The 12418-nt window shown below is 39.7% G+C and overlaps 1 protein-coding gene across 1 annotated transcript in view; it reads right to left on the bottom strand.

Annotated features, from left to right (window-relative positions):
* Nucleotides 1-1507: 1507 nt before the first annotated feature.
* Nucleotides 1508-12418, bottom strand: part of sertad2.L (SERTA domain containing 2 L homeolog) — a 68550-nt gene continuing 57639 nt past the window's right edge. The window contains exon 3 of the mRNA XM_018262819.2: nt 1508-3721. Coding sequence (XP_018118308.1) covers nt 2764-3717 — 954 coding nt within the window. The 5' untranslated portion in view covers nt 3718-3721 and the 3' untranslated portion in view covers nt 1508-2763. The remainder of the gene's footprint in view (nt 3722-12418) is intronic.

Below are 12418 nucleotides of genomic sequence, written 5' to 3'. Positions count from 1 at the left end.
GCACATGCAATTCATATATACATACATATACATATATATACACAAAATGCAATAGTTGACAGCACTCCAAGGAAAATACAAGATACTTGAATAATCAAAATAGTGGAGGTTTTATTGAAATCCAACGTTTCGGCTCACTATTTTGATTATTCAAGTATCTTGTATTTTCCTTGGAGTGCTGTCAACTATTGCATTTTTGACCTACGGACTAGCACCCAGGTTTTTTCACTATTATGGGAGTGCGTTCCATTCTGCTTGCTATATATATCTATATCTATATATATACCAGAAGGAGGCTCACACTAACATGTCTTGCAAAGAAATAACAGTGTTTATTAGTCAAAAATAAGAACTATTATTTTTGACTAATAAATACCGTTATTTCTTTGTAAGACCTGTGAGTGCAAGCATCCTTCTGGTATATACTTATCTTTTTGAGCTTTATTTGCACCCAGGCAACTTACACCTCTACATGAGTTGTACTGGCATCCAGACAGATATATATATATATATATATATATATATATATATATATATATATATATATATATATATATATATATATATATATAAAATAACTGTGGATAATATGATTAACACTGCTGAATGCAAAGTTCAGAATCAAAATATTCTAGGAAACGGCTTTGATTTATTCTAAAGGTTTCACTTTCATTATATCATTATATTGGTGAGAAAATGAAAATCTGTAAGTCATCTTTACTAGATATGCCGATTGCAGCGGAAAAGTAGAAAACCAGGTACAGATTTACTGATTTATGGACAGTAACTGAATGGCAGGATAGGTTTCTGGCTCTGCGTCCAACTGATTTGCCTTAAAGCAGCCAAATACCATTTAGAGAGTGACAAACGTAAAGAAGTTTAATGGCTGGCATTAATAAAAGAGCCCAAGCCTGTAATCAGATGGAATAGTGGCATTAATCTGATCACAAGGCAGATTCATCACCAAGTCCTTTGAGCTGTGACATTTGGATAGGAATCACTCTAATTTATAGGGACTGACAAATAGCGTAAGTTCAGGCTCTACATCCCTATGGTCCAATGTGACTGATAGAGGAATTCACAGAAGTGGAGTTGTGTAACTATGGAAACCACCATTTACGGATACCTTTAACATTTACGGGGTTATTTACTAAAATCCGAATTTATCTCATTATATTGATAAAAAATCCCTGATTTGACCTTATGTATGAATTAAACAACTTGGATTAATCGGATCAGGAAAAAAACCAAACAAAATCGTGCGAAAACCGAATCATCTGATTTTTTCTGACTTTTTTCCCTGAATCGCTCTATTTTTCCCCAAAAAACACAATTTTTTTTGGATTATTGGGTTAAACCCAGCACAAACCATGATACCTTCTAATTGGGATAGGGACATCTCTCATTGACTTATACAGGACCTTGACAGGTCGGAGTTTTCGGCTTTATGGATTCAGGCTTTTTGCAGCATCAGGGTATAATAAATCTCAAATACGTTTTTTTTTTCTCACAAAAAATTAAAAGAGTTTTTGCCCCAAAAAGCCCGACCATATACATTTGTGGTTTAGTAAATAACCCCCTGAAATTCAATAAAAGCTTCAATGGGATTATCAATCGCCAGAGATCCCAACATTAGTACATTGCTATAGTTGAATATTTAGAGGTTTATATAGAAACCAACACACTTCATAGAAGATAAGGCAATGCATGTGCTGTTTTTTATGCAGGCTGGGAAGAGCCATCCCCCCACGACTTACACGTAAGGGCTGTAAAACGTGCAGCAGATTGGTTGCTGCTTCCTTGTTTTTTTAACCACAGTGGCGCTAAGAATACAGTCAGCTGACCAGGAAGTGAGACCCAAAATAAGAAAATGTTTTGCCTAAGGAAAGACACTTTTGGGCGTCTATACGACCCATGGAGGAGGCTGTAGAAAAAAAAAAACCCTAGACTTTTACAAGCTAAAAACAAGGGATATATCTCCATGAAAATTCATCATTTACTCCCGATTCACTCCAACGTAGCCCCCCCGTTTGGAAATTATTGCAGGCTCTCTTTGATCCATGAACATTTTTTTTTTGCACTATAAAATCTAGAAACCAATTGAAAGGATTACAAAAGCACAGGTCTAACTTGCATGTTAGAAATAGGAAGGGCTATATCTTGAGACCTCATCAAAATAATTTTGTGTGTGTTTGTAGAAACACAGGTTTTTTTTTTTTTTTACATTTTCTAGAAAAACAATATAATGAATGACAGAATCTGTACAAAAATATAAAAACATTCGGGCGGCGGTATCTAAGCAGCCATGTATATGCCATTTAACTGTAAAAGCCATAATTAATGCCTCCATTTTTTTTTAAACTATTTTCCAACCTAAGAATGAATAAAATGCCAAAATGGGACTCTGATTATCTAAATAATAAAATTTACCTTTTTGCAATAAAACTTATTGAAAAAATAGACAATTATGCACATGCAATTTACAGCGTTCCCCAACATAATTCGTGTGCTTAACATTTGCAATTGAAACTGATGTCTTTGCCGTCGGTAAACGGTTTGTAATACGCAATCATCAGCGGACTGTGGTAAGATCCTTGGAGAATCACATCTAAAATTTCTCCAAAGTAGTATACAGAAGGCACTCCAATACAGCGTAATGCAAAATGTACCATGATCCTTATTGTTTTCGTCAAAGGCAAGAGAGAATGCATGCACAGTGCTGTGAATCTGTGGGGTTACAGGACATAAAAAAAGTCACCTTGTTTAAGAGCCAACCAGAACCTCCATAATATGATCTAATTCTGTGAGGTCAATTTTAAAAGGCTGACTTGGGGCTACTGGTTGGCTGCTATAAGGAGATAACGTTTTCAGAAGCTCATCTGGAGCCATCTTAGAGGCTGTTCCAGCATTGGATGTGCAAGGATCAAAATCATACATGGATGTATCAATATCAGAAAAGAGAATATCATCCAAGGTTAAGTCAGTAAGAAAGCCAGTGGATGTCGTTAATTCAAAATTCCCTGGAAGGGAATCCATTAGTTTTGGCTCACTTGTTCGGCTCTCTTGTGTTCCCTCCGGCTTGTGGTTACTGGATGCAGCATTGTCATAATCGACATGTGCCGTCACTTCTTCTGTTGCAGCTGCCTCTGTAGAGGTAGATGTTGGGCATAATTCCTCAATCTCATCCAAAGCTGAAGAGAAACTGTCCTTTACTGGCTGGATAGGAGGCGGAGGAGATGTTGGTGGTGGTAGTTTGCTGCTGGAACCATTCTGCTGAGTTGTCTGAGAAGTGCAAAACGTGTCATCCTCAAGCAAAGATGCTGGGGTGAGGCAAGACTCTAGTGGTGTAGTGCTTAGTAAGTCATTAGGTTGAACCAGAGGAGGGGCAAGATGGCTGAATGCAGGTTGTGCCTCCTGATAGGTGTCACCAAGAGGGTCTGTAGACTGAGGAGTGCCGATAAACACAGGCCTCAAACTACCTTCTTGCTTCATTTCATCCTGTATTCGCCTCAACATGTTGTTAATTAAAACTGTTCTTTGTAAGCTTGGCTCAGTCAGCGGCCTGTGGTTATAGAGTTTCATAAGAGAAATGTTGAAAATAGTCTGGCGCTGTAGGGTGTAGGACACTTTGGATGGTCCGTCTGTTGGGGACACCACTTTGCCTTCCATCCCGTCTTCATGCTCGTCAAACTTTCGCTTTCCTGCTTTAGCCAACATATATCTAAAGGCAGAATGGAGAAAAAGAAAAATCATTACATGTCATGTAAAGTACTTATGTGTCAATATAGTTTTTAAAAGTATCAATTGTATTTTGGATCAATACGAAGCATGCGGGAGCCTAGCAATGTAACTGAAAGCAACACACTAGAAATACTATGGCTGCCATCTTTGTAATGGAATGGAGGCATGACCTTCATATCCTAGAAAGGCCATTGGCACATTTTGCTGGATACTTGCTCTGTAAATCACTGACACATGGAACGTTTCTTTCATACAATACAGTAATTCAGATCTAATTGTATTGTTACTACCATGTGAACCAATCAAATGCTGATCCAGTACTGACTGACCTAAGAGAAAAAACGTCTGCCTTATAACAGCCGTTGGCATGTATATGGAGCCATAGGCAGGTAGCAGTGAGTTTAGCATTCATGTGTTGCGTTTGGGTCCCATCCAGTACATATTCAAGACTCCCCCCCCCCCCCTAAAATGCAGTACTATAAAAATATGTTTACAAGAAAATGGTGCTGCTTTGAAATCTATGCAGCCTCTGTCTTTTGCAGATTTTTGTGTGTCCCTAATTAAGGTGGTGGCTGGTGCTGCAACCCATAGAGAAACTTATAGTGCAATATTTTTATATTTATTTATATACAGAGGTAAAGAGCAACATCCATACACAGCTTCTCTCCCCCCCCCAGCTGTTTATTTTACAAATACACAAGAATCTGCAGTACAAGCCAGAACAAGTTCTACACATGGATATATAATGTTTGCTCATGAGCTTTGTCTCCTACCACTCCTGGGAAGTTTTGCAGACATGAGAGAGGATGTACTTAAATGTGCTTATATACACCTATACACGGCTACATTTCACAGTCAGAGGCAGAATTGTCTCTGGTGGGAGAATCTGCCGGATACTAAACATGGCAGACCCAGTGGCTGCTAAAGGTCTCCAAAGTAGAGCAGTAGTTAGTCTCATCAAATTCGGCGCTGTCCCAGGACACGAAAAGCAGACTACAGCTTCGGTGCAAAAGGTAGGCTTTATTTCAACACACACATGGTCAGGGTGTACAGCGGTGGGTGTGCAGGGCTGTTAGACTGCACACCCACCGCTGTACACCCTGACCATGTGTGTGTTGAAATAAAGCCTACCTTTTGCACCGAAGCTGTAGTCTGCTTTTCGTGTCCTGGGACAGCGCCGAATTTGATGAGACTAACTACTGCTCTACATTGAATGCCGGCGGGAAGTAGCCGGCGTCTCACACGGGCCGCGACCAGGAAGACACAGCGATACTGGGTGAGCTCCGATGTTTATCGCATCATTTTTCATATAAAGGTCTCCAAAGGCCCATATTTCTGCAAAACAGATTTCCTGGTACAGGTATGGGACCTTTTTCCCCAGATAACAGATATTTCCGTAATTTGGATTTTCATCCTGTAAATCTACTAGAATATCATGTAAACATTAAATAAAACAATAGTCTGGTTTTGCTTCCAATAAGGATTAATTATATCTTAATTATATCTTAGTTTGGATCAAGTACAAGGTACAGTTTTATTAGAGAAAAAGGAAATCATTTTGAAAAATTTGGATTTATTGATTATAATGGAGTCTATGGGAGACGGCCTTTCCATAATTCGGAACTTTCCAGATAACAAGTCTCATCCCTGTATAGCATTAGACCATACCATACATTGTTCCATTCCAGACAGTTGAAATTATCTAGGGCAGGGTAAACACAGGTGTGGATAGAGTTATAGCTAGATGCCCGTCACACAATATAATCCTATTATACTGTATACTGCCCAGGTCTTAGTGTGTGTCTGTGTGGAATTAGATCAGTTCCATTAGTGCAGTTTAGACACGCTTATGTTCCCCAAAACTGGCAGCAGTTGGCATGGAAATTGGGTTTGCCAATCTCCCAATTTTAATAACATGAATGTAGAATAAAAAAAAGGAGATAGAGATGGTGCACAATAAGCTAAAAAATTGCTCATATTAATAGCGCCGAATCCACCATTTTAGATTCGGACGAACCCCTGAATCCTTCGCGAAAGATTCGGCTGAATACCGAATCCCAATTTGCAAATGTAAAATAAGGGTGGGAAGGGGAAAACAGTTTTTACTTCCTTGTTTTGTGATAAAAAGTTGCGTGATTTCCCTCCCTGCCCCTAATTTGCATATTCAAATTAGGATTCGGTTCTGACAGGCAGAAGGATTCGGCCGAATCCGAATCCTGCGGAAAAAGGCAGAATCCTGGCCGAATCCCGAACCGAATCCTGGATTCGGTGCATCCCAACATATTAAATCTTCCTAAAGTTTCCCAACATTTCAACAACGGTAAATATTGAATGGCGAGCAGTTATTATTTGTTTTTTGGTTTGTATTTATATGAAAGGAGCAGAGAAAAAGTGGTTTGTAAGAAATGTAGTGTTAACACGGCACAGCCAGGGGGCTCACCACCCACAAACAGACGGAGCGGCACGCTTGTCACATTCACACAACAGTGATATCAGGGTGCTTCAGTGTCAAGCGAGAGATTGCTGGTGCTGAGAATAGTTCCCGCATCCTTGAAGTGTGAAAAAAAGGGTTTTATTTGAAACACAGATTTTAGCCAAAGAATTAAAGGAATTGTTCAGTGTAAAAATAAAAACTGGGTAAATAGATAGGCTGTGCAAAATAAAAAATGTTTCTAATATAGTTAGTTTGGCAGAAATGTTATGTTTAAAGGCTGGAGTGATTGGATGTGTAACATAATAGCCAGAACACTACTTCCTGCTTTACAGCTCTCTTGGTTTCCACTGATTGGTTACCAGGCAGCAACCAATCAGTGACTTGAGGGGAGGGCACATGGGTCATATCTGTTGCTTTTGAATCTGAGCTGAATGCTTAGGATCAATTGCAAACTTGCTGAACAGTTATGTCCCATGTGGCCCCCCTTCAAGTTGCTGACTAAATCCGAGTAGGAAGTAGTGTTCTGGCTATTATGTTAGACATCCAGTCACTCCAGTCTTTGTACATTAAATTTTTGATTAACTATATTAAAAACATTTCTTTTGTACAGTCTATTTACCCAGTTTTTATTTTTACACTGAAATGTTCCTTTAAACAGAAGGTAACAAGCAATGGAATTATTCTAGCGATTATACGTAATCTATCAGTAACAAAATGAAGTAAAAATTCTCTGCACAGCTAATAATGCACTCAACGCGAATATCCAAGGATCCTTGGACCAATCCTGGGCTAGGTAAATGGCACTGCTGTAGGTGTTCTTTCTGTACCGAATACAAATAACTTTTTGAATGTATATTTTTTCTTGTTTTTGCTGGTCCTTTAAGCCAGTGACCTCCTATATGCCTAAATGGGAGGAATCAGCAGAAACGTGGACCCATTATGGATCAATAGTTACCCGCACACCACTTGCACCACAAGCTTTCTTACTGAACAAACATCCCAGCTCCCCCAAAATTGAGCGAGCACTGACTTTTTTTTTGGGTTCATCCATTGCCTTTACCTACTGCACAATACCCATAACAGAAAGAACTGATTAAAGTGCACGTGCTGCACAGCTAAATATCCCAATATATTTAGGCATATGAAGCAAAAATGTCTGGCTAGGTGCAAGCTCTGCACCCTTGTTTCTCTACAGTTAATCATTGCTACACGAATGGGCAATGTAAGCACTTTCAATGAAGAATTCCCCCCGGTACCATGTGACTGTACGTATTAGACGGTATTTGCCCGTAAGTTTCCAGGAAGCCTTGTTCATCTTGCCAGATATGACTCAATTTCCTGTGCACGTGGCTGTCTATTTTTCACACGGGCCGCTCTCTTCATCTGGGCCCACTTTGCGTGGAAAAGAGAAAAGTTATTTTCCTAGGCAGCAGCTCGTTCTGAACTTGATGTGCTGGCCGCCTTCCTGATAGAATATAAATAAAAGATAATTTTTTGTACGTTTCCAAAGCACAGTTCTACAGTCTCCCTGACATTATTCTTTTTTTTTTAACCAAACCTTTTTTCTTGCAACTAGAATACACAATAAAATCAAAACCAAAACCTGTAGTGCACGGACACTGCAGTATCGCACGTTGTCATGGCTGAAGAGCCAAAAGGGCAGTTAGGGATGATAATAACTAGCTCATCCACATTAAATAAGGAAATAACTATTTCTACTGCTTCAGAGCAGTTTATATAGGCAACGTAATTCAGATGACTGGTGCTGGGTTCTGTGAATCAAAGACCAGAAGCAACTCATAAATCCTATGTGCAACTGCCTGCTGTTCCTTGGTTTAAATTGCCTCCATAGGCTGCATGTCTGGGGAATTTGCAGTGCGAGCTTCAATATGACTTACTCTAACACAGTGATCCCCAACCAGTAGCTCGTCAGCAACATGTTGCTCTCCAACCCCTTGGATGTTGCTCCCATTGGCCTCAAAGCAGGTTCTTATTTTTGAATTCCTGGCTTGGAGGCAAGTTTTAGTTGCATAAAAACCAGATGTACTGCCAAACAGAGCCTCTTGTAGGCTGCCAGTACACATAGGGCCTACAAAATATCCCATCAAAACCCTTATTTGGCATCCCGAGGGACATTGTTCAAGCTTGTATTGCTCCCCAAATCTTTTTACATTTAAGTGTGGCTCATGGGTAAAAAAGGTTGGGGACCTCTGCTCTAGCACTATATACTTTCTGTTGGTGTAAGGTCATGGTTAGGGAAAATGACCAAATGAGACCAAAAGAAGTGAGTGTAACAGTTTGGTACCATAAGCAGTCCAAACACCAACTGTTCTGCAGTCAGCGCCCCCCTGCCGCATCCCTTTCAGTTGCCTCTACTTTCACACCCAGCTGGTACACTATCATGTATTATAGACAATTCAGGATATTCTGCTTTATACCCTGCCCCACATTATTCTAATGAACAGACATCCATCCAGATTGCCTTTGAGCCCAGCAAATCTAAGAGGGATCTATAAAATAACAAAAACAAGCCAACATATAATTTATATCTCAATATGTGCCCACATGTCCATATCAAACTGCCGAATACATATTAATAAATAAGCCACCATTTCATGTTCTGGCAAGTAAACAGGAAAATAAGCTGTAACAGGAAGAATTCATTCATTGGCTGATGTAACCTACCATGTATGCCAGAAGGATGGACTATCAGACTTAAAATGGCAGTGTCTCACTTTGGGATAATCCAATAGAATATTGCTTTAGAAAAAGATATTTATATGCAAAAATGCTTTACATATATACCGTTTCATGTGCTCTGTTTATGGGACCCACAGTGTGCAGTGATATGGTTTCCTTTAAAACCTGAAACTTTTTAGAAAAACTTAAAATCAGATGGACGGTATTGCAAGCAGGATAGAATGTGCTGAAAGAAGGCCTCTAATAAGTGTGATGTATCTGAGGAAGAATAGTACATTTAGACTGCCCAAATACTCATTATGTTCCAGCGGCCGGTAATATAAAATCAGATCCTTTTTCCGTTTTGGTAGAAGCGACTAGAAATGTAATAAAGATGTCACACAAGTGGACAAATGTTTGCTCGTGTCACTCCCAAGATGTGTAACCTACAGTACAAATAAGAATTCCATCTTCCTCGTTCGGCTGATGTGAGTAACGGATGAATGCGTGTGCACATAACCATGCTGAGAATGGCACAGAAGGTCCAGCCGACATCACAATGGTCAAGAGATAAGGTCAAGTGTTTTGTACAAATGTCACCAGGAGCCATGGTCCCATTGTTTATATATCACTGATGTTCAAGTATGTGCAGCACACATTTTACGAGGTACCGGGTCAATTAGCATAATATTTTTTCTTCCTGCTGCTTAATTATAATGTGATGCTTAATCTTTGATTCACCCGTTATGATTCAGACAACCCCTTTCGGTCACGGCACTGCATGTTGGCTTGTATATTTTCTAAACACTCCACACCAAAAACTTACTTACATTTCTTGTCTCCCTTTCTACACAGACTCATGTTAATGCCTAAAGTCATCCATATTGGTTTTCTGAGATGCTGCTGAAGACCAGTTTCTGATAAGGACAAGAATCAATTCACCAAGACCAAAGTACATTAGTCCTGTCAGTGCACTTAAGTGCTCTCTCTCTGTATACTGACAAAGGTAGAAATGCAAACATGACTGAAGCTAGAAGAACCAGTTTCTGACTAAGACATGGAAGCTAAGGTTTCAATTACCCAACGAGTTCCTTGAAATCATTATGGTACAAACAGTCCTTTTAGAGAAAAAAAAAATAATTCTGTAGAATTACAATTCTATTCCTTTGTCAGTTTTTATTGCGTCAGACATCAGCATCGCAACTGCCTGTACTTAAGTAGGTAAGGCACAATCTATGGTTCCACTAAATCCTTTCTAAGATTTTTATTTGGATAAGTCTTATATCTAGAGGGTTGCCTGGATTTCACCTGGACAGCCTACTTTTTGGAAAGACTGCCCTGGTGAAAATTAGGAAATCTGGACAGGACATTGAAGTGAATGACATGGAGACCATCCAATCTCCATGTCATCAGTCCCGCCCCTGACCTCACCCGCCCACCCCCCCTACGTCATTGGCCCGCCCCCTGCCACAACCCTAGATGACACCCAATGCTGTATAGACACCCCCAATTTATCGTAATAACACAGCTGCATGTATTATGATTTTTACTACATGTACACAAAGTTGCCCTTAATTGAAAGACGGAGTGGAATTGTATAGCTAAGGGAAGAGGTGCCAGGGGCAGATGATACTACAGTAAATGTGTTTTTAAAGGTGGCTTCACCAGAAATGATGTGTGTGATCTGCATGAAGTTAATAATACTGGTTATAAATGACAAATACAGCTATTAGTCAGGAACAGGAGATGTTGTTTCTCTTCTCTTGCCGTCAGTCGTTTACAGGAAATGATAAGATACAGCCGATTGCCTATGGGAATTTGTTATGACCTCTGCTGCAGAAAACAAATAACAGGAGTGTGTTACTATCTAAAAGGTAAATATAGTGTGTGTCCACTACATGGTTCTTGACTTTACTCGTGCAGAGTGATACGCGGGACAGACATAAAGCAGGTCAAATGCTGTATATACAAGTGCATATGCTCCACCGACAATTATGTACATAAATGTAATACAGCAGGCCTGTGAGCATAAATATAATATAGTAAGCTATAAATGGCTTAGACACAAATAAAACAACTACTAGTAATGCCTTAGCATGATTAAGTCTAACACACATATGTATGATATATATGACCCTTTTCAAGGCAACATTGTATCTGTGCCCTTGATATGTGACGAATGGAACTGAAGCATTGTCACTAGAATACGGATAATAAAATGTGCTCTTGCTATATCTATCCCAAAGCTCCAAATTATATGTATTTTGATATTTAATGAGTAAATTATTTTACTGGCAACCACACTCTTTTGGTCTGGACAAGATTTGCATCACTACATACAGAATCTAGTTTATAAAGCCGCTTTGTAGATATTTTGTGGCTCCGTGTAACAGGACGTAAAAATATTCTGCTGATTTAGCTCTATGTCAGACACAGAACTGCGGAGATGTACGTTATGGATTGTGCTTCACTCAGTGCACTTAACCTCTCCTAGTCAATAGCCCACGCATGGGAGAGCAGCAGAGCACAGCACTGGGCCCTTACTGACAGACAATAATAGCAAGGCAGCAGCCATCAGTCTTATCTAACAATACTGATGGGCACTTGGGTGCATCACATCAGCTGCTTTAGCAACACAAGACTACACCTACCTGTAATACACAGGAGAACAAGTAGGAACTAAAAGTCCATCTGTTTGAGGTACAATACGTGTGTGTGTGTGTCTTCAATTATGAATATTTTTGAAAAGAGTGGTGGGTAGTCAAGAGAGCACATTACTGCATGAGAGTAAATCACGTGCTTTATTAGCTGGTGGGGGGAAAAACACCAATTTAATAATAATGCTTATGGCAGATAATGAGTTTTGTTCGATGTAGGGATGTACGGAATCCAGGATTCGGTTCTGGATTCTGCCTTTTTCATCAGGATTCAGATTGGTTCGAATCCTTCTGCCTGACCGAACGGAATCCGAATCCTAATTTGCATATGCAAATTAGGGACAGGGAGGGAAATCGCGTGACTTTTTGTTACAAAACAAGTAAAAAATGTTTTCCCCTCCCTACCCCTAATTTGCATATGCAAATTAGGGTTCAGATTTGGTATTCGGCCGAATCTTCCGTGAAGGATTCGGGGGTTCAGCCAAATCCAAAATAGTGGATTCAGTGCATCCCTAGTTCGATGGCATAAAAATCTGGCTGTTAGTGCGTACGCGCATTTTCTTTTTGAAATCTGGTCTGTGTGTAAACTAGGGATGCACCGAATCTTCTATTTTAGATTTGGCCGAACTACTCAATCCTTCGCAAAAGATTTGGCCGAATACCGAACCGAATCCTAATTCGCATATGTAAATTAGGGGTGGGAAGAGGAAAACATTTTTTACTTCCTTGTTTTGTCACAATCATGCTATTTCCCCTCCCGCCCATAATTTGCATATGCAAATTAGGATTTGGTTCGGCCGGGCATGAAGGAATCGCCCGAATCCGAACCCTGCTGAAAAAGGCCAAATCCCAAACTGAATCCTGAATTCGGTGCAATACTAGTGTGAACTGACAGATAGATTCCAGG

The sequence above is a fragment of the Xenopus laevis genome, chromosome 5L (assembly GCF_017654675.1).
Source record: "Xenopus laevis strain J_2021 chromosome 5L, Xenopus_laevis_v10.1, whole genome shotgun sequence".
Classification (NCBI taxonomy): Eukaryota; Metazoa; Chordata; class Amphibia; order Anura; family Pipidae; genus Xenopus; species Xenopus laevis.
Note: the sequence above shows the minus strand (reverse complement) of the source record. Positions and strands in the feature narration are given on the sequence as shown.